The sequence below is a fragment of the Chanodichthys erythropterus genome, chromosome 20, assembly GCF_024489055.1.
Source record: "Chanodichthys erythropterus isolate Z2021 chromosome 20, ASM2448905v1, whole genome shotgun sequence".
NCBI lineage: Eukaryota > Metazoa > Chordata > Actinopteri > Cypriniformes > Xenocyprididae > Chanodichthys > Chanodichthys erythropterus.
Window position 1 is genome coordinate 35,630,909 of NC_090240.1, and position 27,837 is coordinate 35,658,745.

Sequence of the window (27,837 nt, forward strand, 5' to 3'; positions counted from 1 at the left end):
TGATAATGGTGATGTTATGGTGGTGGTGATAATGTGATTATAATTCTGCTGTTACAGTGATGGTGATGTGATGATGGTGATAATGGTGATGTTATAGTGGTGGTGATAATGTGATTATAATTCTGCTGTTACAGTGATGGTGATGTGATGATGGTGATAATGGTGATGTTATAGTGATGGTGATAATGTGATTATAATTCTGCTGTTACAGTGATGGTGATGATGGTGATAATGGTGATGTTATAGTGATGGTGATAATGTGATTATAATGCTGCTGTTATGGTGATGGTGATGATGATAATGGTGATGTTATGGTGGTGGTGATAATGTGATTATAATTCTGCTGTTATGGTGATGGTGATGATGATAATGGTGATGTTATGGTGGTGGTGATAATGTGATTATAATTCTGCTGTTACAGTGATGGTGATGTGATGATGGTGATAATGGTGATGTTATAGTGATGGTGATAATGTGATTATAATTCTGCTGTTACAGTGATGGTGATGATGATAATGGTGATGTTATGGTGGTGGTGATAATGTGATTATAATTCTGCTGTTACAGTGATGGTGATGATGATAATGGTGATGTTATGGTGGTGGTGATAATGTGATTATAATTCTGCTGTTACAGTGATGGTGATGTGATGATGGTGATAATGGTGATGTTATAGTGATGGTGATAATGTGATTATAATTCTGCTGTTACAGTGATGGTGATGTGATGATGGTGATAATGGTGATGTTATAGTGATGATGATAATGTGATTATAATGCTGCTGTTATGGTGATGGTGATGATGATAATGGTGATGTTATGGTGGTGGTGATAATGTGATTATAATTCTGCTGTTACAGTGATGGTGATGTGATGATGGTGATAATGGTGATGTTATAGTGGTGGTGATAATGTGATTATAATTCTGCTGTTACAGTGATGGTGATGTGATGATGGTGATAATGGTGATGTTATAGTGATGGTGATAATGTGATTATAATTCTGCTGTTACAGTGATGGTGATGATGGTGATAATGGTGATGTTATAGTGATGGTGATAATGTGATTATAATGCTGCTGTTATGGTGATGGTGATGATGATAATGGTGATGTTATGGTGGTGGTGATAATGTGATTATAATTCTGCTGTTATGGTGATGGTGATGATGATAATGGTGATGTTATGGTGGTGGTGATAATGTGATTATAATTCTGCTGTTATGGTGATGGTGATGATGATAATGGTGATGTTATGGTGGTGGTGATAATGTGATTATAATTCTGCTGTTACAGTGATGGTGATGTGATGATGGTGATAATGGTGATGTTATAGTGATGGTGATAATGTGTTTATAATTCTGCTGTTACAGTGATGGTGATGATGATAATGGTGATGTTATAGTGATGGTGATAATGTGTTTATAATGCTGATGTTATGGTGATGTGATGATGGTGATAATGGTGATGTTATTGTGGTGGTGATAATGTGATTATAATTCTGCTGTTATGGCAGTGGTGATGTGATGGTGATAATGGTGATGTTATTGTGGTGGTGATAATGTGATTATAATGCTGCTGTTATGGTGATGTTTTCATAATGGTGCTAATGATATGAATAGGATATTATAATGGTGATGTTATGGCAATGGTGGTGGTGGTGGTGATGATGATAATGATGATGTTGATGGTGATAATGTGAGGATGACGATGATGATGATGATGGGGATGTTGTGATGATAGATATTGTGTGATGTGATGTTATAGTGATAGTGGCTATCATGTTATGATGACAATGCTGATGTTATCGCAATGGTGATGATGATAATGGTGAATAGGATATTATAATGGTGATGTTATGGTGATGATGCTGCTGTTATGGCAATGGTGGTGGTGGTGATGATGATAATGATGATGTTGTGATGGTGATAATGTGAGGAAGAGGATGATGATGATGGTGGCGATTATGTGATATGATTTTATAGTGATAGTGGCTATAATGTGATGATAATAATGCTGATGTTATGGCAATGGTGGTGTTGATGATGATAATGGTGATTTGTGGTGATGATGGTGATATGAGGAAGAGGATTATTGTAATGGTGATGTTATGGTAGTGGTGATAATGTGATGACAATGCTACTGTTATGCGATGGTGATGTTGCGATGTTATGAAGAGGATATTATAATGGTGATGTTATGGTGATGATAATGGTGATGTTGTGATGCTGGTGATAATGTGACGATGATGATGATGATGATGGTGGTGGTGGTGGTGATGTTGGTGGTTATGATGTGATGATGTTTATAATAAGGATGTTATGCCGATGATGATGATCATGGTGATAATATGATGATAATAATGGTCATGTTATGTTGATGGTGGTGATAATGTAAGGGATTATGATGATGATGATGGTTGTGATGGTAATGTTATGGTGATGGTGGTGATAATGTGATGAAGTCAAGTTATTGTTGGTGAGGATGATAATGTGATAGTGACTTTATTAATGTTAGATATTATGTTGGCTGGTGATGTGATGGCGGTAGTGATGATAATACTGGCAATGACAATGATGCTGGCGATGGTGTCATGGTGGTAAATAGCGACGATGGAGCAGCCTGTGAATGTTACACCAAGAGCCAAGAGCAGTGGGCGTAAAGGTAACCTTCCTTTGCATTACACAGCCGCTGCAGCTACTGTACATCCACAGAGAGAGAGAGAGAGGTTCAGTCTGTCCTCTGCAGGATGAAGGTCTAGTGACTCTAGGTCAGAGGTCAGATTTTTCACAAGACAAATGCTTATCTCAAACATGATTTATCAGCCAATGTGAGCACAGACAGAGTTTGTGTTTGCTGATGGTTCATGTTATTTTTCTCTTGGTTATTGTCAGTCTCTGGAGGTGTCGGTCTGTATTAAACTCCTCCATCAGCAGGTTCTGTGGGGTTCATCTGTAGAGGAGAAAACAGCACCGGCCCTTCGTGGGATTCCCTGAGTCCTCATAACCACAAATTAAAACCCAGAGAAAAATGCAAATTAGCCATTAGCCGGCACAAAGAAATTAGCATTGTGAGGTTTATTAATGTTCCAGATCAGTTTTAATGAGGGCAATTATTTGCACCTGCAGGTTAATCATTCACTAATTAAATCTATCTGCCTGACTCTGGTTTTATTGGACTGAGGTGAAATGTTTTTATATAATATTTATATATATATATATATATATATATATATATATATATATATATATATATATATATATATATATATATATATAAAAATAAATTAAACCACATTGTATTTCCATCTGATATTAGCACTAGCAAAAGCAAGTTTAAACTCCTGCCAGATGTGTTTGATAAGAGCGCCCTCTGCTGGTCACCAATGTGTTTACAGTTTAAGCTACGCAATACTGATTTCAAAGGTTTCTTCTTGCATACTGCACAGTATATACTGTATATTGCTTAATATTTTGTAAAAAATAGTGTAAAACAGTATGCAATGTCAAATAGTTCTATCTTCATGCAAACACAAATTTAAGTTAAATTTGATTTAAACCATTAAAATGATCTTATGGAAGACAATTCAGAGCAATTACAGCATGATTTTCAGCAAGAGATTCTGTAAGATCATGAGTGATTTTAAGTCAAAAGGTTTATTTATGTTGTCAGAACAAAGACAATCCATCAGTCTGTGATTGACAGGTGATAATCTGAAATATTAACATGAGATCACATCACAAACATTATCATCCCTTCTGCTGCTGAAACTATGAATCAGTGCTCAACAAAAACAATATCTCAAACTTCAAACCTTTATAACTAAAAACACTGCAAATGGAATTTAAACCCATAATTCAAGTCAATTTAAACAGACTTTAGATCAAAATCGGAATTTGTACTTAATTTTAAAAGTATACAAGTTCACTGTGCCGTTGTCCACTTTTTTAGTGGCTTATATAAAGTAAACAGGAAAACCAATTATGCAAAAAGAGAAAGAAAAAAAAAGCCTATTACAAAATATTGCTATTGTACAACCACATAAACACGAATCACACTCACCGAAGCACTTGATCCGGTCATAAGAATTGTCCCAGACAACTCAACCTCGCAAAAGAACAAAATCAACAAGACAATTCACATGCAAACATCAAATCACACAAAACTAGGACTCACACATGCACATTTATGATTTACAGCCATGTCTCCGTCTAACAGACAAATACCACATTCAACCAAAAGACAAAAGCTGCCTTCAGAATAAAGCAAATCCCGGGAAAATCTACACGCAAAAGGTCAATCTGCATTAAATTATACATTTTATAAGATGAAGAGCTTATCAAACAGTGTCCTCATGAACTTCAGAGCCCTTTAGAATCAAACCTTCCGGTACTCTACCAAAATGCTTTCATAAATTCCACTAAAATGACATTATATCATTATAATCCTTTCACATGACTATACATATACTTTGTCTGACGTACTGAAGTGGAGTTATGACTCTAAAATACTATAAAAAGATCACAAATGATCACCAGAGAAGAACAACTCCAGTAAGGAAATATTATTTCTAGACCTGGACTAGAAGGAATCCTAGTAGGAATAAACACCAACAAAATTATAGTGCTTTTTTTTTTAAATATCAAAGATTAATATTTACGATGAGGCTGGAAAGGATATGAATTTTTACACACATGCACAGGAAAAACAATAAGACAAGTGAATTCTTAGGTGACTAATATATATATATATATATAATAACTAGGCATTTACTGTACCAGGATCAGATATCAATGCAAATAAATACAGAACGTCTCCTGTAACAGCGATAAAGATCACACAAGCCTACACACACAATGCTTTAAAAGATGCAGAACTTCACGAACACGAGAGAATCGGTGACATGATGAACATTTGTACGGAACGGGTGGATATAATTGTGATTAGAAATATTGATATCACAACTGTGAAAAGTTTTTCTGTAAATCCTCTCGGTCGCCATGCGAGTGATGGCGGATTGATTATCGCGCAGCATGCATAACCAACATATGCAACATAACCAGACCCTAAATACACACGGTAACTAGCACGTAATCACTCACCTGAGAAATAGTCCATAAAACCTGTCAGTTTATATTCAAACTCTATCCAGTACGACATCCTAAAACCTTCAAAACGACATTAGATTTACAATAAATTCCAATAAACATGAAACCAAAGAGATTAAAGGTGACTTATTTCTATTAATAAATTAAATGGCAGTGCTCGGAGCCTCCCGAGCAAATCTGGATTCAAAAGTGAAGCGATGTGGAACCGGTTTCCCGTTCACACTCGGGTCTGTCTATCAAAACTCCAGAGGGCCGAGGTCGCTGAAGTCGCAGTCGAACAGCTCGCTGACGCCCTCGTGATCCTCCAGGCCGAAGTGATAGTCCTGGCTATGTGGCGGAGACAGGCAGATGAAGCCGTCCAGCGGGAGGCCGATAGCGTCCGCCGCACCGCCGCGCTCCAGCAGGAAGTCAGACGAACCCAGAGGAGACAAGTCGAAATCTGGCATCTCGCAAATACCAGAAAACGAGTCTAGAAATGACTCTGAAATGAATGATTGAAGAAACGAGAAGTTAAAATCATGGGGAAAAAATATTTTGGATCATTTATTAAAAAGTGAAATTAATTTTATTAAATTTTGCACATTTTTTTTCAAGTGTGTGTATATATATATAAATATATATATATGTATATATATATCAAATTTCACATAAATGTAAAATATAAAATCACAAATGTTATATTTAGATTTAATATTTATGCCTAAGGTTTGCATTTAAAAATCATAAATTTATATTTAATATTTCAAAATACCTTTAATAAGTAAATTTGGAATTTACATTTAAAATTATTTCACATAAATATAAATGTTAAATCTAAATGTAAATCAGAAATTTTATATTGGAATTAAAATTTACGACTAAAGATTTAATCACATTTTTATATTTAATATTCTAAAATACTATGTAAAATATTTCACAAATTTTATATTGTGATTTAACATGATTAAGATGATTAAGATTTACTTTTAATACTTAAAACATTTATTTAATTTTAAAATACCTTTAATGTTTTATATTTGGACTTTACATGTAAGATTTATATTTAAAATGTACATTTAGATTTAATGTTAGCATTTCTATATAAAGATTTACTTTCATATTCACAATTCACACTTGCTGAAATACAGTAAATCAGGCAAAATTGCTATTTGTTGTGCTAAAGTGACAAACAAGACAATGATTACCTGAGTCTGTACCCAAAGGCAGGGGGGAGGAGCTAGGTAGAGTAGCCGGCGTTGATGATGCCACTTCCTGTGAGACGAGATCAGACTGCGGGGGGCTCTGACAGGACGATTTCGCTGGACTACAATCAGTGACGGGACTACAGACCCCAGAACTGTCCTCCGGACACAGAAATACGTCGATCGGGCCTTTGGAGCTCTTGAGAGAAATCTGGTAACCCTGAAATACAGACAGAGGACGAATTTAACACATTTAAAGAGACAGAGACATTTTAAAATCTTAAACTCAAGCACTGAAACTATCTCTTATAACAGACAATGCAGACATAAAATGTGCAACACGTTATTAAAAAATACAATAAAAGACTCTGAAAGACAGTAAAGAAATTAGCAAAGAAATTAGTAATAACTAATAAAACTAGCAAAATTTCCCTCTTTTGCACCTTACTTTTAAATCGTTAATTCGTCAGGAGTCAGATTTCATTTATCACGAGAGCGAGTAGCTGACTGACAAGATGGCAGAAGATGGCAGAAGATTTGGTTTCAAAGCGAAATGTAAAAGCACCTATTTGGCAATATTTTGAATTTAAACCCAGTGCTAATAAAGAACCTGCAAGGAATTAGTTGTGTTTCTCTAGTTACCGTGTTTTTCATAATAATAATAATAATAATAATAATAATAATAATGAACACACCATTCAACCAGCCGCCCCAAAATTGGCGCTAATTGGGCTAATAAAAACGCGCACGCCGGTACAGGCATTATGGTGCGGAGCCAAGCGAGCTTTTTTAATTAATGAACTAAAACCGCTCCGCGCTAGTGGACACGCACCATTATAAATGCTTGTTCAGGGGCGGTGGGTTGAATGGTGTCATTCATTAAAAGAGTCATTCATTTATACGATTTGTTCAAATGGCTGATTCATTCAGGAATGAAGTAAATGACTCTCTTTATGAATGAGTCACCGAGTCATTTATTTACTCGATTGATTCGCTCAAAACAGTTCTGCTCTGGTTTTATAGCTAATATTTGAGTAAAAACAGACAATATTGTGTCTAAAATATAACACAATATTACAATTAATATTTATTGGACTGTTGTATAAAATCAGAATCACATTTGCACTCATGCCATTCGGTCCAAAAACAGCACTTGTGTGATATTGCTTAACTATCATGATATAAATAGGAGACAAAAACCAGTATATTGAACTAATTTATTAAATTGATGAGTTAAATCGACAGCCCTAACACACACACACACACTTTCAAGTCTATAATATATCCTCATTTACACAAATAAGTCAAGTGTGTCTGTGTTTGCTCACCTCACTGGGTTCAGACACCTGCATCTGCGTCTCTGGTGGAGCTCGAATCACCATGATGATCTGGTCCGGAGGGTTGACTGTATTACGCAGGTCCTGGCATCTAACATACCCAAGCTTGACTTTGCGTTAAAGATCACAGTATCCACAAATTAAACATGTTAGTCTACTTGAGCTGCTCAGATCCCCATTTTCCATTCCCAGACCTAATTTCATCTCCAAAACCACTTAAATCTATGAAGAAAGTCTACAATAAAAAGCTAAAGGACATTTTGAGAAGATCTATCTACACGTACACATTGAGATGAAGGATATTTCTTGTTGTGTGTGTCCTCTGTGAGGAGCCGTAGTTGTAAGCTGCATTTGTTAATGAGCTCGTCGAGTTTCTCCTCAGCCTCAGTCAGCTCGGACACTTCCTTCTGCAGCTCCTGAAATCTGGCCACGGACGCCCCGTCGATACGATTCCCCCTGAGAACATCACACCAAATGTGACACACATGCAGATAAATCTATAAATCTATATTGTCACCTGTGAATAACTCAATATCACTCTAAAGAACCTACAGCCACTGAATGTTGTTCTTGGACTTCTTGGAGATCAGATGAATTCCCTCCAGGACGTTGGTGATGTCGTAGATGCGGCGTTTCTGGACGTCCAGCACCTGAGAGGCCCAGTTCAGGTCGACCACGCCATCCGGAGACTGAGCCAGAAGGTCCAGGAAGCGTTTGGTGGTCAGATTCAGAGACGTGTCGTAGCGGGATTTCTCCGTAGCTACTTTAGGGACTAAAACAAATACTTTTATTCAATAAGGATGCAATAAGTTAATCAAAAGTGACATTTATAATGTTACAAAAGATTCTACTTCAAAAAAAAAAAAAAAAGCTGTTCTTTAAGGAGGCTTGTTTCCACCTCGAAATAAAAAAAAGATAATTGCGAGTTTATATCTCACAATTCTGACGATTCTTTTATATATTCAGAATTGCAAGATATTAGTTCTGACTTCATGACTCGCAGTTCTGACTTCATGACTCGCAGTTCTGCCTTCATGACTCGCAGTTCTGCCTTCATGACTCGCAGTTCTGCCTTCATGACTCGCAGTTCTGCCTTCATGACTCGCAGTTCTGCCTTCATGACTCGCAGTTCTGACTTCATGACTCGCAGTTCTGACTTCATGACTCGCAGTTCTGACTTCATGACTCGCAGTTCTGACTTCATGACTCGCAGTTCTGACTTCATGACTCGCAGTTCTGACTTCATGACTCGCAGTTCTGACTTCATGACTCGCAGTTCTGACTTCATGACTCGCAGTTCTGACTTCATGACTCGCAGTTCTGACTTCATGACTCGCAGTTCTGACTTCATGACTCGCAGTTCTGACTTCATGACTCGCAGTTCTGACTTCATGACTCGCAGTTCTGACTTCATGACTCGCAGTTCTGACTTCATGACTCGCAGTTCTGACTTCATGACTCGCAGTTCTGACTTCATGACTCGCAGTTCTGACTTCATGACTCGCAGTTCTGACTTCATGACTCGCAGTTCTGACTTCATGACTCGCAGTTCTGACTTCATGACTCGCAGTTCTGACTTCATGACTCGCAGTTCTGACTTCATGACTCGCAGTTCTGACTTCATGACTCGCAGTTCTGACTTCATGACTCGCAGTTCTGACTTCATGACTCGCAGTTCTGACTTCATGACTCGCAGTTCTGACTTCATGACTCGCAGTTCTGACTTCATGACTCGCAGTTCTGACTTCATGACTCGCAGTTCTGACTTCATGACTCGCAGTTCTGACTGTATAACTCGCAGTTCTGACTGTATAACTCGCAGTTCTGACTTTATAACTCGCAGTTCTGACTGTATAACTCGCAGTTCTGACTGTATAACTCGCAGTTCTGACTTTATAATTAACAGTTCTGACTGTATAACTCGCAGTTCTGACTTTATAATTAACAGTTCTGACTGTATAACTCGCAGTTCTGACTTTATAACTCGCAGTTCTGACTGTATAACTCGCAGTTCTGACTGTATAACTCGCAGTTCTGACTTTATAACTCGCAGTTCTGACTTTATAACTCGCAGTTCTGACTTTATAACTCGCAGTTCTGACTTTATAACTCGCAGTTCTGACTTTATAACTCGCAGTTCTGACTTTATAACTCGCAGTTCTGACTGTATAACTCGCAGTTCTGACTGTATAACTCGCAGTTCTGACTTTATAATTAACAGTTCTGACTGTATAACTCGCAGTTCTGACTTTATAACTCGCAGCTCTGACTTTATAACTCGCAGCTCTGACTTTATAACTCGCAGTTCTGACTGTATAACTCGCAGTTCTGACTGTATAACTCGCAGTTCTGACTGTATAACTCGCAGTTCTGACTTTATAACTCGCAGTTCTGACTTTATAACTCGCAGTTCTGACTTTATAACTCGCAGTTCTGACTTTATAACTCGCAGTTCTGACTTTATAACTCGCAGTTCTGACTTTATAACTCGCAGTTCTGACTGTATAACTCGCAGTTCTGACTTTGTAACTCGCAGTTCTGACTTTATAACTCACAGTTCTGACTTTATAATTAACAGTTCTGACTGTATAACTCGCAGTTCTGACTGTATAATTAACAGTTCTGACTGTATAACTCGCAGTTCTGACTGTATAACTCGCAGTTCTGACTGTATAACTCGCAGTTCTGACTGTATAACTCGCAGTTCTGACTGTATAACTCGCAGTTCTGACTGTATAACTCGCAGTTCTGACTGTATAACTCGCAGTTCTGACTGTATAACTCGCAGTTCTGACTGTATAACTCGCAGTTCTGACTGTATAACTCGCAGTTCTGACTGTATAACTCGCAGTTCTGACTGTATAACTCGCAGTTCTGACTGTATAACTCGCAGTTCTGACTGTATAACTCGCAGTTCTGACTTTATAATTAACAGTTCTGACTGTATAACTCGCAGTTCTGACTTTATAACTCGCAGTTCTGACTTTATTACTCGCAGTTCTGACTTTATTACTCGCAGTTCTGACTTTATTACTCGCAGTTCTGACTTTATAACTCGCAGTTCTGACTTTATAACTCGCAGTTCTGACTTTATAACTCGCAGTTCTGACTTTATAACTCGCAGTTCTGACTTTATAACTCGCAGTTCTGACTTTATAACTCGCAGTTCTGACTTTATAATTAACAGTTCTGACTTTATAATTAACAGTTCTGACTGTATAACTCGCAGTTCTGACTTTATAACTCGCAGTTCTGACTTTATAATTAACAGTTCTGACTTTATAATTAACAGTTCTGACTTTATAATTAACAGTTCTGACTGTATAATTAACAGTTCTGACTGTATAACTCGCAGTTCTGACTGTATAACTCGCAGTTCTGACTGTATAACTCGCAGTTCTGACTGTATAACTCGCAGTTCTGACTGTATAACTCGCAGTTCTGACTGTATAACTCGCAGTTCTGACTGTATAACTCGCAGTTCTGACTTTATAACTCGCAGTTCTGACTTTATAATTAACAGTTCTGACTGTATAACTCGCAGTTCTGACTGTATAACTCGCAGTTCTGACTTTATAACTCGCAGTTCTGACTTTATAACTCGCAGTTCTGACTTTATAACTCGCAGTTCTGACTTTATAACTCGCAGTTCTGACTTTATAACTCGCAGTTCTGACTTTATAACTCGCAGTTCTGACTGTATAACTCGCAGTTCTGACTGTATAACTCGCAGTTCTGACTGTATAACTCGCAGTTCTGACTGTATAACTCGCAGTTCTGACTGTATAACTCGCAGTTCTGACTGTATAACTCGCAGTTCTGACTTTATAATTAACAGTTCTGACTGTATAACTCGCAGTTCTGACTTTATAATTAACAGTTCTGACTGTATAACTCGCAGTTCTGACTTTATAACTCGCAGTTCTGACTTTATTACTCGCAGTTCTGACTTTATTACTCGCAGTTCTGACTTTATTACTCGCAGTTCTGACTTTATAACTCGCAGTTCTGACTTTATAACTCGCAGTTCTGACTTTATAACTCGCAGTTCTGACTTTATAACTCGCAGTTCTGACTTTATAACTCGCAGTTCTGACTTTATAATTAACAGTTCTGACTTTATAATTAACAGTTCTGACTGTATAACTCGCAGTTCTGACTTTATAACTCGCAGTTCTGACTTTATAATTAACAGTTCTGACTTTATAATTAACAGTTCTGACTTTATAATTAACAGTTCTGACTGTATAATTAACAGTTCTGACTGTATAACTCGCAGTTCTGACTGTATAACTCGCAGTTCTGACTGTATAACTCGCAGTTCTGACTGTATAACTCGCAGTTCTGACTGTATAACTCGCAGTTCTGACTGTATAACTCGCAGTTCTGACTGTATAACTCGCAGTTCTGACTTTATAACTCGCAGTTCTGACTTTATAATTAACAGTTCTGACTGTATAACTCGCAGTTCTGACTGTATAACTCGCAGTTCTGACTTTATAACTCGCAGTTCTGACTTTATAACTCGCAGTTCTGACTTTATAACTCGCAGTTCTGACTTTATAACTCGCAGTTCTGACTTTATAACTCGCAGTTCTGACTTTATAACTCGCAGTTCTGACTGTATAACTCGCAGTTCTGACTGTATAACTCGCAGTTCTGACTGTATAACTCGCAGTTCTGACTGTATAACTCGCAGTTCTGACTGTATAACTCGCAGTTCTGACTGTATAACTCGCAGTTCTGACTGTATAACTCGCAGTTCTGACTGTATAACTCGCAGTTCTGACTGTATAACTCGCAGTTCTGACTTTATAACTCGCAGTTCTGACTTTGTAACTCGCAGTTCTGACTTTGTAACTCGCAGTTCTGACTTTGTAACTCGCAGTTCTGACTTTATAACTCGCAGTTCTGACTGTATAACTCGCAGTTCTGACTGTATAACTCGCAGTTCTGACTGTATAACTCGCAGTTCTGACTGTATAACTCGCAGTTCTGACTGTATAACTCGCAGTTCTGACTGTATAACTCGCAGTTCTGACTGTATAACTCGCAGTTCTGACTGTATAACTCGCAGTTCTGACTGTATAACTCGCAGTTCTGATTTTATAACTCGCAGTTCTGACTTTATTACTCGCAGTTCTGACTTTATAACTCGCAGTTCTGACTTTATAACTCGCAGTTCTGACTTTGTAACTCGCAGTTCTGACTTTGTAACTCGCAGTTCTGACTTTGTAACTCGCAGTTCTGACTTTGTAACTCGCAGTTCTGACTTTGTAACTCGCAGTTCTGACTTTATAACTCGCAGTTCTGACTGTATAACTCGCAGTTCTGACTGTATAACTCGCAGTTCTGACTGTATAACTCGCAGTTCTGACTGTATAACTCGCAGTTCTGACTTTATAATTAACAGTTCTGACTTTATAATTAACAGTTCTGACTGTATAACTCGCAATTCTGATTTTATAACTCGCAGTTCTGACTTTATTACTCGCAGTTCTGACTTTATAACTCGCAGTTCTGACTTTATAACTCGCAGTTCTGACTTTATAATTAACAGTTCTGACTGTATAACTCGCAGTTCTGACTTTATAATTAACAGTTCTGACTTTATAATTAACAGTTCTGACTTTATAATTAACAGTTCTGACTGTATAACTCGCAGTTCTGACTGTATAACTCGCAGTTCTGACTGTATAACTCGCAGTTCTGACTGTATAACTCGCAGTTCTGACTGTATAACTCGCAGTTCTGACTGTATAACTCGCAGTTCTGACTGTATAACTCGCAGTTCTGACTGTATAACTCGCAGTTCTGACTTTATAACTCGCAGTTCTGACTGTATAACTCGCAGTTCTGACTGTATAACTCGCAGTTCTGACTTTATAATTAACAGTTCTGACTGTATAACTCGCAGTTCTGACTTTATAATTAACAGTTCTGACTGTATAACTCGCAGTTCTGACTTTATAACTCGCAGTTCTGACTTTATTACTCGCAGTTCTGACTTTATTACTCGCAGTTCTGACTTTATTACTCGCAGTTCTGACTTTATAACTCGCAGTTCTGACTTTATAACTCGCAGTTCTGACTTTATAACTCGCAGTTCTGACTTTATAACTCGCAGTTCTGACTTTATAACTCGCAGTTCTGACTTTATAACTCGCAGTTCTGACTTTATAATTAACAGTTCTGACTTTATAATTAACAGTTCTGACTGTATAACTCGCAGTTCTGACTTTATAACTCGCAGTTCTGACTTTATAATTAACAGTTCTGACTTTATAATTAACAGTTCTGACTTTATAATTAACAGTTCTGACTTTATAATTAACAGTTCTGACTGTATAATTAACAGTTCTGACTGTATAACTCGCAGTTCTGACTGTATAACTCGCAGTTCTGACTGTATAACTCGCAGTTCTGACTGTATAACTCGCAGTTCTGACTGTATAACTCGCAGTTCTGACTGTATAACTCGCAGTTCTGACTGTATAACTCGCAGTTCTGACTGTATAACTCGCAGTTCTGACTGTATAACTCGCAGTTCTGACTGTATAACTCGCAGTTCTGACTGTATAACTCGCAGTTCTGACTTTATAACTCGCAGTTCTGACTTTATAACTCGCAGTTCTGACTTTATAACTCGCAGTTCTGACTTTATAACTCGCAGTTCTGACTTTATAACTCGCAGTTCTGACTTTATAACTCGCAGTTCTGACTTTATAATTAACAGTTCTGACTGTATAACTCGCAGTTCTGACTTTATAACTCGCAGTTCTGACTTTATAACTCGCAGTTCTGACTTTATAACTCGCAGTTCTGACTTTATAACTCGCAGTTCTGACTGTATAACTCGCAGTTCTGACTTTATAACTCGCAGTTCTGACTGTATAACTTGCAGTTCTGACTTTATAACTCGCAGTTCTGACTTTATAATTAACAGTTCTGACTTTATAATTAACAGTTCTGACTGTATAACTCGCAATTCTGATTTTATAACTCGCAGTTCTGACTTTATAACTCGCAGTTCTGACTTTATAACTCGCAGTTCTGACTTTATAATTAACAGTTCTGACTGTATAACTCGCAGTTCTGACTTTATAATTAACAGTTCTGACTTTATAATTAACAGTTCTGACTTTATAATTAACAGTTCTGACTGTATAACTCGCAGTTCTGACTGTATAACTTGCAGTTCTGACTTTATAACTCGCAGTTCTGACTTTATAATTAACAGTTCTGACTTTATAATTAACAGTTCTGACTGTATAACTCGCAATTCTGATTTTATAACTCGCAGTTCTCACTGTATAACTCGCAGTTCTGACTTTATAACTCGCAGTTCTGACTGTATAACTCGCAGTTCTGACTGTATAACTCGCAGTTCTGACTGTATAACTCGCAGTTCTGACTGTATAACTCGCAGTTCTGACTGTATAACTCGCAGTTCTGACTTTATAACTCGCAGTTCTGACTTTATAACTCGCAGTTCTGACTTTATAACTCGCAGTTCTGACTGTATAACTCGCAGTTCTGACTTTATAACTCGCAGTTCTGACTTTATAACTCGCAGTTCTGACTTTATAACTCGCAGTTCTGACTTTATAACTCGCAGTTCTGACTTTATAACTCGCAGTTCTGACTTTATAATTAACAGTTCTGACTGTATAACTCGCAGTTCTGACTTTATAACTCGCAGTTCTGACTTTATAACTCGCAGTTCTGACTTTATAACTCGCAGTTCTGACTTTATAATTAACAGTTCTGACTGTATAACTCGCAATTCTGATTTTATAACTCGCAGTTCTGACTGTATAACTCGCAGTTCTGACTGTATAACTCGCAGTTCTGACTGTATAACTCGCAGTTCTGACTGTATAACTCGCAGTTCTGACTGTATAACTCGCAGTTCTGACTGTATAACTCGCAGTTCTGACTGTATAACTCGCAGTTCTGACTGTATAACTCGCAGTTCTGACTGCATAACTCGCAGTTCTGACTGCATAACTCGCAGTTCTGACTGCATAACTCGCAGTTCTGACTGCATAACTCGCAGTTCTGACTTTATTACTCGCAGTTCTGACTGTATAACTCGCAGTTCTGACTTTATAATTAACAGTTCTGACTTTATAATTAACAGTTCTGACTGTATAACTCGCAATTCTGATTTTATAACTCGCAGTTCTGACTGTATAACTCGCAGTTCTGACTGTATAACTCGCAGTTCTGACTGTATAACTCGCAGTTCTGACTGTATAACTCGCAGTTCTGACTGTATAACTCGCAGTTCTGACTGTATAACTCGCAGTTCTGACTGTATAACTCGCAGTTCTGACTGTATAACTCGCAGTTCTGACTGTATAACTCGCAGTTCTGACTGTATAACTCGCAGTTCTGACTGTATAACTCGCAGTTCTGACTGTATAACTCGCAGTTCTGACTGTATAACTCGCAGTTCTGACTGTATAACTCGCAGTTCTGACTGTATAACTCGCAGTTCTGACTGTATAACTCGCAGTTCTGACTGTATAACTCGCAGTTCTGACTGTATAACTCGCAGTTCTGACTGTATAACTCGCAGTTCTGACTGTATAACTCGCAGTTCTGACTGTATAACTCGCAGTTCTGACTTTGTAACTCGCAGTTCTGACTTTGTAACTCGCAGTTCTGACTTTGTAACTCGCAGTTCTGACTTTGTAACTCGCAGTTCTGACTTTGTAACTCGCAGTTCTGACTTTGTAACTCGCAGTTCTGACTGTATAACTCGCAGTTCTGACTGTATAACTCGCAGTTCTGACTGTATAACTCGCAGTTCTGACTGTATAACTCGCAGTTCTGACTTTATAACTCGCAGTTCTGACTGTATAACTCGCAGTTCTGACATTATAATTAACAGTTCTGACTGTATAACTCGCAGTTCTGACTGTATAACTCGCAGTTCTGACTTTATTACTCGCAGTTCTGACTTTATAACTCGCAGTTCTGACTTTATAACTCGCAGTTCTGACTTTATAATTAACAGTTCTGACTTTATAATTAACAGTTCTGACTGTATAACTCGCAATTCTGATTTTATAACTCGCAGTTCTGACTTTATTACTCGCAGTTCTGACTTTATAACTCGCAGTTCTGACTTTATAACTCGCAGTTCTGACTTTATTACTCGCAGTTCTGACTTTATAACTCGCAGTTCTGACTTTATAACTCGCAGTTCTGACTTTATAATTAACAGTTCTGACTGTATAACTCGCAATTCTGATTTTATAACTCGCAGTTCTGACTGTATAACTCGCAGTTCTGACTGTATAACTCGCAGTTCTGACTGTATAACTCGCAGTTCTGACTGTATAACTCGCAGTTCTGACTGTATAACTCGCAGTTCTGACTGTATAACTCGCAGTTCTGACTGTATAACTCGCAGTTCTGACTGTATAACTCGCAGTTCTGACTGTATAACTCGCAGTTCTGACTGTATAACTCGCAGTTCTGACTGTATAACTCGCAGTTCTGACTGTATAACTCGCAGTTCTGACTGTATAACTCGCAGTTCTGACTGTATAACTCGCAGTTCTGACTGTATAACTCGCAGTTCTGACTGTATAACTCGCAGTTCTGACTGTATAACTCGCAGTTCTGACTGTATAACTCGCAGTTCTGACTGTATAACTCGCAGTTCTGACTGTATAACTCGCAGTTCTGACTGTATAACTCGCAGTTCTGACTGTATAACTCGCAGTTCTGACTTTATTACTCGCAGTTCTGAATGTATAACTCGCAGTTCTGACTTTATAATTAACAGTTCTGACTTTATAATTAACAGTTCTGACTTTATAATTAACAGTTCTGACTTTATAACTCGCAATTCTGATTTTATAACTCGCAGTTCTGACTGTATAACTCGCAGTTCTGACTGTATAACTCGCAGTTCTGACTGTATAACTCGCAGTTCTGACTGTATAACTCGCAGTTCTGACTGTATAACTCGCAGTTCTGACTGTATAACTCGCAGTTCTGACTGTATAACTCGCAGTTCTGACTGTATAACTCGCAGTTCTGACTGTATAACTCGCAGTACTGACTGTATAACTCGCAGTTCTGACTGTATAACTCGCAGTTCTGACTGTATAACTCGCAGTTCTGACTGTATAACTCGCAGTTCTGACTGTATAACTCGCAGTTCTGACTGTATAACTCGCAGTTCTGACTGTATAACTCGCAGTTCTGACTGTATAACTCGCAGTTCTGACTGTATAACTCGCAGTTCTGACTGTATAACTCGCAGTTCTGACTGTATAACTCGCAGTTCTGACTTTATAATTAACAGTTCTGACTGTATAACTCGCAGTTCTGACTTTATAATTAACAGTTCTGACTGTATAACTCGCAGTTCTGACTTTATTACTCGCAGTTCTGACTTTATAACTCGCAGTTCTGACTTTATAACTCGCAGTTCTGACTTTATAACTCGCAGTTCTGACTTTATAACTCGCAGTTCTGACTGTATAACTCGCAGTTCTGACTGTATAACTCGCAGTTCTGACTGTATAACTCGCAGTTCTGACTTTATAACTCGCAGTTCTGACTTTATAATTAACAGTTCTGACTTTATAATTAACAGTTCTGACTGTATAACTCGCAGTTCTGACTGTATAACTCGCAGTTCTGACTGTATAACTCGCAGTTCTGACTGTATAACTCGCAGTTCTGACTGTATAACTCGCAGTTCTGACTTTATAATTAACAGTTCTGACTTTATAATTAACAGTTCTGACTGTATAACTCGCAATTCTGATTTTATAACTCGCAGTTCTGACTGTATAACTCGCAGTTCTGACTTTATTACTCGCAGTTCTGACTTTATAACTCGCAGTTCTGACTTTATAACTCGCAGTTCTGACTTTATAATTAACAGTTCTGACTGTATAACTAGCAGTTCTGACTTTATAACTCGCAGTTCTGACTTTATAATTAACAGTTCTGACTGTATAACTCGCAGTTCTGACTGTATAACTCGCAGTTCTGACTGTATAACTCGCAGTTCTGACTGTATAACTCGCAGTTCTGACTGTATAACTCGCAGTTCTGACTGTATAACTCGCAGTTCTGACTGTATAACTCGCAGTTCTGACTGTATAACTCGCAGTTCTGACTGTATAACTCGCAGTTCTGACTGTATAACTCGCAGTTCTGACTGTATAACTCGCAGTTCTGACTGTATAACTCGCAGTTCTGACTGTATAACTCGCAGTTCTGACTGTATAACTCGCAGTTCTGACTGTATAACTCGCAGTTCTGACTGTATAACTCGCAGTTCTGACTGTATAACTCGCAGTTCTGACTGTATAACTCGCAGTTCTGACTGTATAACTCGCAGTTCTGACTTTATAACTCGCAGTTCTGACTGTATAACTCGCAGTTCTGACTGTATAACTCGCAGTTCTGACTGTATAACTCGCAGTTCTGACTGTATAACTCGCAGTTCTGACTGTATAACTCGCAGTTCTGACTGTATAACTCGCAGTTCTGACTGTATAACTCGCAGTTCTGACTGTATAACTCGCAGTTCTGACTGTATAACTCGCAGTTCTGACTGTATAACTCGCAGTTCTGACTGTATAACTCGCAGTTCTGACTGTATAACTCGCAGTTCTGACTGTATAACTCGCAGTTCTGACTGTATAACTCGCAGTTCTGACTGTATAACTCGCAGTTCTGACTGTATAACTCGCAGTTCTGACTGTATAACTCGCAGTTCTGACTGTATAACTCGCAGTTCTGACTTTATAACTCGCAGTTCTGACTGTATAACTCGCAGTTCTGACTTTATAATTAACAGTTCTGACTGTATAACTCGCAGTTCTGACTGTATAACTCGCAGTTCTGACTGTATAACTCGCAGTTCTGACTGTATAACTCGCAGTTCTGACTGTATAACTCGCAGTTCTGACTGTATAACTCGCAGTTCTGACTGTATAACTCGCAGTTCTGACTTTATAACTCGCAGTTCTGACTTTATAACTCGCAGTTCTGACTTTATAACTCGCAGTTCTGACTTTATAATTAACAGTTCTGACTGTATAACTCGCAATTCTGATTTTATAACTCGCAGTTCTGACTGTATAACTCGCAGTTCTGACTGTATAACTCGCAGTTCTGACTGTATAACTCGCAGTTCTGACTGTATAACTCGCAGTTCTGACTGTATAACTCGCAGTTCTGACTGTATAACTCGCAGTTCTGACTTTATTACTCGCAGTTCTGACTGTATAACTCGCAGTTCTGACTTTATAATTAACAGTTCTGACTTTATAATTAACAGTTCTGACTTTATAATTAACAGTTCTGACTTTATAATTAACAGTTCTGACTGTATAACTCGCAATTCTGATTTTATAACTCGCAGTTCTGACTGTATAACTCGCAGTTCTGACTGTATAACTCGCAGTTCTGACTGTATAACTCGCAGTTCTGACTGTATAACTCGCAGTTCTGACTGTATAACTCGCAGTTCTGACTGTATAACTCGCAGTTCTGACTGTATAACTCGCAGTTCTGACTGTATAACTCGCAGTTCTGACTGTATAACTCGCAGTTCTGACTGTATAACTCGCAGTTCTGACTGTATAACTCGCAGTTCTGACTGTATAACTCGCAGTTCTGACTGTATAACTCGCAGTTCTGACTGTATAACTCGCAGTTCTGACTTTATAATTAACAGTTCTGACTGTATAACTCGCAGTTCTGACTGTATAACTCGCAGTTCTGACTTTATAATTAACAGTTCTGACTGTATAACTCGCAGTTCTGACTTTATTACTCGCAGTTCTGACTTTATAACTCGCAGTTCTGACTTTATAACTCGCAGTTCTGACTTTATAACTCGCAGTTCTGACTTTATAACTCGCAGTTCTGACTGTATAACTCGCAGTTCTGACTTTATAACTCGCAGTTCTGACTTTATAATTAACAGTTCTGACTTTATAATTAACAGTTCTGACTGTATAACTCGCAGTTCTGACTTTATAATTAACAGTTCTGACTTTATAATTAACAGTTCTGACTTTATAATTAACAGTTCTGACTTTATAATTAACAGTTCTGACTGTATAACTCGCAATTCTGATTTTATAACTCGCAGTTCTGACTGTATAACTCGCAGTTCTGACTGTATAACTCGCAGTTCTGACTGTATAACTCGCAGTTCTGACTGTATAACTCGCAGTTCTGACTGTATAACTCGCAGTTCTGACTGTATAACTCGCAGTTCTGACTGTATAACTCGCAGTTCTGACTGTATAACTCGCAGTTCTGACTGTATAACTCGCAGTTCTGACTGTATAACTCGCAGTTCTGACTGTATAACTCGCAGTTCTGACTGTATAACTCGCAGTTCTGACTGTATAACTCGCAGTTCTGACTGTATAACTCGCAGTTCTGACTGTATAACTCGCAGTTCTGACTGTATAACTCGCAGTTCTGACTGTATAACTCGCAGTTCTGACTGTATAACTCGCAGTTCTGACTGTATAACTCGCAGTTCTGACTGTATAACTCGCAGTTCTGACTGTATAACTCGCAGTTCTGACTGTATAACTCGCAGTTCTGACTGTATAACTCGCAGTTCTGACTGTATAACTCGCAGTTCTGACTGTATAACTCGCAGTTCTGACTTTATAACTCGCAGTTCTGACTGTATAACTCGCAGTTCTGACTTTATAATTAACAGTTCTGACTGTATAACTCGCAGTTCTGACTTTGTAACTCGCAGTTCTGACTTTGTAACTCGCAGTTCTGACTTTGTAACTCGCAGTTCTGACTTTGTAACTCGCAGTTCTGACTGTATAACTCGCAGTTCTGACTGTATAACTCGCAGTTCTGACTGTATAACTCGCAGTTCTGACTGTATAACTCGCAGTTCTGACTGTATAACTCGCAGTTCTGACTGTATAACTCGCAGTTCTGACTGTATAACTCGCAGTTCTGACTGTATAACTCGCAGTTCTGACTGTATAACTCGCAGTTCTGACTGTATAACTCGCAGTTCTGACTGTATAACTCGCAGTTCTGACTGTATAACTCGCAGTTCTGACTGTATAACTCGCAGTTCTGACTGTATAACTCGCAGTTCTGACTGTATAACTCGCAGTTCTGACTGTATAACTCGCAGTTCTGACTGTATAACTCGCAGTTCTGACTGTATAACTCGCAGTTCTGACTGTATAACTCGCAGTTCTGACTGTATAACTCGCAGTTCTGACTGTATAACTCGCAGTTCTGACTTTATAACTCGCAGTTCTGACTTTATAACTCGCAGTTCTGACTTTATAACTCGCAGTTCTGACTTTATAACTCGCAGTTCTGACTTTATAACTCGCAGTTCTGACTTTATAATTAACAGTTCTGACTTTATAATTAACAGTTCTGACTTTATAATTAACAGTTCTGACTTTATAATTAACAGTTCTGACTTTATAATTAACAGTTCTGACTTTATAATTAACAGTTCTGACTTTATAATTAACAGTTCTGACTGTATAACTCGCAGTTCTGACTTTATAATTAACAGTTCTGACTTTATAATTAACAGTTCTGACTTTATAATTAACAGTTCTGACTTTATAATTAACAGTTCTGACTTTATAATTAACAGTTCTGACTGTATAACTCGCAGTTCTGACTGTATAACTCGCAGTTCTGACTGTATAACTCGCAGTTCTGACTGTATAACTCGCAGTTCTGACTGTATAACTCGCAGTTCTGACTGTATAACTCGCAGTTCTGACTGTATAACTCGCAGTTCTGACTGTATAACTCGCAGTTCTGACTGTATAACTCGCAGTTCTGACTGTATAACTCGCAGTTCTGACTGTATAACTCGCAGTTCTGACTGTATAACTCGCAGTTCTGACTGTATAACTCGCAGTTCTGACTGTATAACTCGCAGTTCTGACTGTATAACTCGCAGTTCTGACTGTATAACTCGCAGTTCTGACTTTATAATTAACAGTTCTGACTGTATAACTCGCAGTTCTGACTTTATTACTCGCAGTTCTGACTTTATAACTCGCAGTTCTGACTTTATAACTCGCAGTTCTGACTTTATAACTCGCAGTTCTGACTTTATAACTCGCAGTTCTGACTTTATAACTCGCAGTTCTGACTTTATAACTCGCAGTTCTGACTTTATAATTAACAGTTCTGACTTTATAATTAACAGTTCTGACTGTATAACTCGCAGTTCTGACTTTATAACTCGCAGTTCTGACTTTATAATTAACAGTTCTGACTGTATAACTCGCAGTTCTGACTTTATAATTAACAGTTCTGACTTTATAATTAACAGTTCTGACTTTATAATTAACAGTTCTGACTTTATAATTAACAGTTCTGACTTTATAATTAACAGTTCTGACTTTATAATTAACAGTTCTGACTTTATAATTAACAGTTCTGACTGTATAACTCGCAGTTCTGACTGTATAACTCGCAGTTCTGACTGTATAACTCGCAGTTCTGACTGTATAACTCGCAGTTCTGACTGTATAACTCGCAGTTCTGACTGTATAACTCGCAGTTCTGACTGTATAACTCGCAGTTCTGACTGTATAACTCGCAGTTCTGACTGTATAACTCGCAGTTCTGACTGTATAACTCGCAGTTCTGACTGTATAACTCGCAGTTCTGACTGTATAACTCGCAGTTCTGACTGTATAACTCGCAGTTCTGACTGTATAACTCGCAGTTCTGACTTTATAATTAACAGTTCTGACTGTATAACTCGCAGTTCTGACTGTATAACTCGCAGTTCTGACTGTATAACTCGCAGTTCTGACTGTATAACTCGCAGTTCTGACTGTATAACTCGCAGTTCTGACTGTATAACTCGCAGTTCTGACTGTATAACTCGCAGTTCTGACTGTATAACTCGCAGTTCTGACTGTATAACTCGCAGTTCTGACTGTATAACTCGCAGTTCTGACTGTATAACTCGCAGTTCTGACTGTATAACTCGCAGTTCTGACTGTATAACTCGCAGTTCTGACTGTATAACTCGCAGTTCTGACTGTATAACTCGCAGTTCTGACTGTATAACTCGCAGTTCTGACTGTATAACTCGCAGTTCTGACTGTATAACTCGCAGTTCTGACTGTATAACTCGCAGTTCTGACTGTATAACTCGCAGTTCTGACTGTATAACTCGCAGTTCTGACTGTATAACTCGCAGTTCTGACTGTATAACTCGCAGTTCTGACTGTATAACTCGCAGTTCTGACTGTATAACTCGCAGTTCTGACTGTATAACTCGCAGTTCTGACTGTATAACTCGCAGTTCTGACTGTATAACTCGCAGTTCTGACTGTATAACTCGCAGTTCTGACTGTATAACTCGCAGTTCTGACTGTATAACTCGCAGTTCTGACTGTATAACTCGCAGTTCTGACTGTATAACTCGCAGTTCTGACTGTATAACTCGCAGTTCTGACTGTATAACTCGCAGTTCTGACTGTATAACTCGCAGTTCTGACTGTATAACTCGCAGTTCTGACTGTATAACTCGCAGTTCTGACTGTATAACTCGCAGTTCTGACTGTATAACTCGCAGTTCTGACTGTATAACTCGCAGTTCTGACTGTATAACTCGCAGTTCTGACTGTATAACTCGCAGTTCTGACTGTATAACTCGCAGTTCTGACTGTATAACTCGCAGTTCTGACTGTATAACTCGCAGTTCTGACTGTATAACTCGCAGTTCTGACTGTATAACTCGCAGTTCTGACTGTATAACTCGCAGTTCTGACTGTATAACTCGCAGTTCTGACTGTATAACTCGCAGTTCTGACTGTATAACTCGCAGTTCTGACTGTATAACTCGCAGTTCTGACTGTATAACTCGCAGTTCTGACTGTATAACTCGCAGTTCTGACTGTATAACTCGCAGTTCTGACTGTATAACTCGCAGTTCTGACTGTATAACTCGCAGTTCTGACTGTATAACTCGCAGTTCTGACTGTATAACTCGCAGTTCTGACTGTATAACTCGCAGTTCTGACTGTATAACTCGCAGTTCTGACTGTATAACTCGCAGTTCTGACTGTATAACTCGCAGTTCTGACTGTATAACTCGCAGTTCTGACTGTATAACTCGCAGTTCTGACTGTATAACTCGCAGTTCTGACTGTATAACTCGCAGTTCTGACTGTATAACTCGCAGTTCTGACTGTATAACTCGCAGTTCTGACTGTATAACTCGCAGTTCTGACTTTATAATTAACAGTTCTGACTTTATAATTAACAGTTCTGACTTTATAATTAACAGTTCTGACTTTATAATTAACAGTTCTGACTTTATAATTAACAGTTCTGACTTTATAATTAACAGTTCTGACTTTATAATTAACAGTTCTGACTTTATATTGTGCGGTTCTGACTTTATAACTCACAAAAAAGTCAGAATTGCGTGATAAAAAAGGTCAGAATTGCGACTTTATATCATGCATTTCCGTCTTTAAAAAGTACATAGTTCTTTGGAACTTTCCATTTATTATAGTATCCTGAAAAAGCACAACTGTTTTCAACATTGATAATAATCAGAAATGTTTCTTGAGCAGCAAATCAGCATAATAGAATGATTTCTGAAGGATCATGTGACACTGAAGACTGGAGTAATGATGCTGAAAATTCAGCTTTGATCACATGAATAAATTACACTTTATACACCTATTTTAAATTGTAATAATATTTCACAATATTACTGTTTTTTTCTATATAAATAAATGCAGCAGAATAGACTTCAAGAACATGTTTTGAAATCTTACCGACCCAAATGTTTGAATGCTACTGTATCCATTTACACTAACCATTTACATTTTCACTCGTACCTCTGGGTGGTGCGGGTGTAGCCGGAGGTGTGGGTCCGTGTGAAGCAGATCGGGAGGTGCAGATGTATTGATGATCACTGTCTAAATCCAACTTCCTCTTTACCTAAAGTCAAAAAACACAAAGAAAGCAGAGCTCATGACCCTGTAGTGCAATCAACAAATCGACCCAACAATGCATGTGTCATAAAACAATAATGCTACATTAATAACAACATAAAACCATAAAATCAAGCTGTAATTGACTTATGCTGAAGGACATGAACCACTCCTTCAGGAATTTGAGCCTACAACATTTGGGTTACCAGGTCAGATCTTTGAGCCACATTATGGAATGGAATTTCCAAAGGTGAAAATTCCAAAATGGAATGCTCAAGATCTGAGGTGGAACTCCAAAGGCTGTAGTTCACCAGGGGCTGAAGCCGTACCGGCGGTCTGCCCAGAGTGGGTCTCCTGTGGTCGGGCAGGGTTGTGGTGGTGGTGGCGGTGTGATGTGGGGTGGCAAACAGAAGGATGTCCCCCGCAGCAGTGCTGGCCGTGGCCGTGCCGGGCGTGGAGATGATGACGATTTGATGATCTTCACTAAGATCAATACTGCCATTGTTCAAGAGAGACTCAAAATCAGCCAGCAGATCCTCTGAGGTCTGACCTGATATAAAACTCTCAGACATATCGTGCTAAAACAGCAGGGGTTACTTGGTCTCTGGGTTTATTTTCAGTCCTGATGGCCTTCAGTGCATGGAAACGGGCTGCTTTTCAAATTGCACGCAGAAGAGTTAGAAAAACCATGTTCTGACAGGTTTCTGAGAAGTGCACACTGAGAAGCATGTTAAAAACAGGCCTTGACTGAACATATGGGTGAGACTCCCAAACCACAGCCAGGCCAGAATGTAGGTCAACTTCAGTTTGCAAAACAAAAAAGATCAACTTTACTTTAGCAGAAGTAAAGAATAAGACCATGCATGTTATTTATAAACATTTCAGATGTTTTTCACATGCATGATGCGTTCAGTTGTGAATCCTTTGTTTAAGGAAGTGCTTTTGAAAATGGCAGCAAAGCATAACAAATAAAGTCCACTATAAATAACAACATCACAAACAAATTGCAATGCAATTTCAACTTTTAAAGTGCATAAAACATGAAATTATTAAGTATAATCAACAAATGATTAATATTGTTGCGATATTTTCAAGAGAAACTGAGTTTGTTCTCACATGTGCATTGGTAAACGTGTTAGAAAGATGTAAATAACATAGTAAACATGCTGTAGATGAAGTAAATATAACCGTTTAACCCGATTCAGATGCAGAACAAAGCCAAAGTCCGGTTTCTTTTCTCATCTGACACTTTAATCCAAAATATCCTTCGATTTTGTCCTTTTTAATGACTCCATCCAGGAAGTATTGTCATTAACTCCAGATAATGCTCAGATCCTCGCTCATTTAATGCATAAATCCATTGAAACAGAGGGAAGGTTCGGCCCGACGGTCTCTGCGCGCGACGCAGCCGGAATCACTTTTGTTGTTGTTGTTTTTTGTGTTCCAGCTGATCGGAACCTGCTCTAAGGTTTTACGCGCCAAATCTTTTTTGCCGCGAAACTGGCACGTGCCAGCGTGACGCCCACTGATTGGCTGAGAAGTTGCGTCCTTCGCGCCTCGCGTCAGAGTTCCCAGGCCGTTGGTTGGCTGGAGCGGCTGTCACTCAAAGTCAACAGCGTCCTCTTTTCTCTCTCTTTGCGTTATTTTGTTTTAAAAATAAGAGTTGTTTGAATGGAAAACTACATTTTCACGCTCGCCTTTGGATTTATTGTTTTTTTTTTTTTTAGTAAGTAATGGTGATGAATAAACAATGTCGCTATGAAAATAACTTCGATCCGTTAGAAATGTCATTATTTATTAAATAAAAGAATCGTGTTTGTGCTCATTAAGCTTTTGTTTAATCGTTTAATAAAGCTTAAAAAAGCTAATTATACACAAATTATTGGAATAGCTCCAAGAATTAAATCCTAGATTTAAATAGAACAAATTAGAAAGTTGCTTTAGACTAATTAAATCTATATGAATCTATTCCAACTTTATTGTATTTTATTACTTTATTCACAGCAAATGTTAAATTCCTTTATGTGGGTCATATAAAATTAAAAGTGTAAAAAAAACATAATGGAGATATAATTAATTTTGAAGTTTTATAAAGTGTTAACAATGTGATTGTGTTTTTTTTATATAGTCAATTAACACTGCTTTTGTCATTTTTTACAAGAAGGACAAAATTTGCCACCAAAAAAGTAATTCGGTTTAAACAAAATTTCGGTTTTACTGAATGACACTTTTGGTTA

The 27,837-nt window shown here is 38.1% G+C and overlaps 1 protein-coding gene across 1 annotated transcript; it reads right to left on the reverse strand.

Annotated features, from left to right (window-relative positions):
* Positions 1 to 3,666: 3,666 nt before the first annotated feature.
* Positions 3,667 to 27,069, reverse strand: e2f1 (E2F transcription factor 1). The gene is made up of 7 exons (XM_067371489.1): positions 25,930 to 27,069; positions 25,505 to 25,607; positions 8,175 to 8,394; positions 7,926 to 8,078; positions 7,614 to 7,728; positions 6,289 to 6,505; positions 3,667 to 5,585 (listed from the first exon to the last, which is right to left on the reverse strand). The coding sequence occupies exons 1-7, from the start codon at positions 26,170 to 26,172 to the stop codon at positions 5,341 to 5,343; spliced, it is 1,296 nt and encodes a 431-aa protein (XP_067227590.1). The 5' UTR covers positions 26,173 to 27,069; the 3' UTR covers positions 3,667 to 5,340.
* Between the last annotated feature and the right edge of the window lie 768 nt (positions 27,070 to 27,837).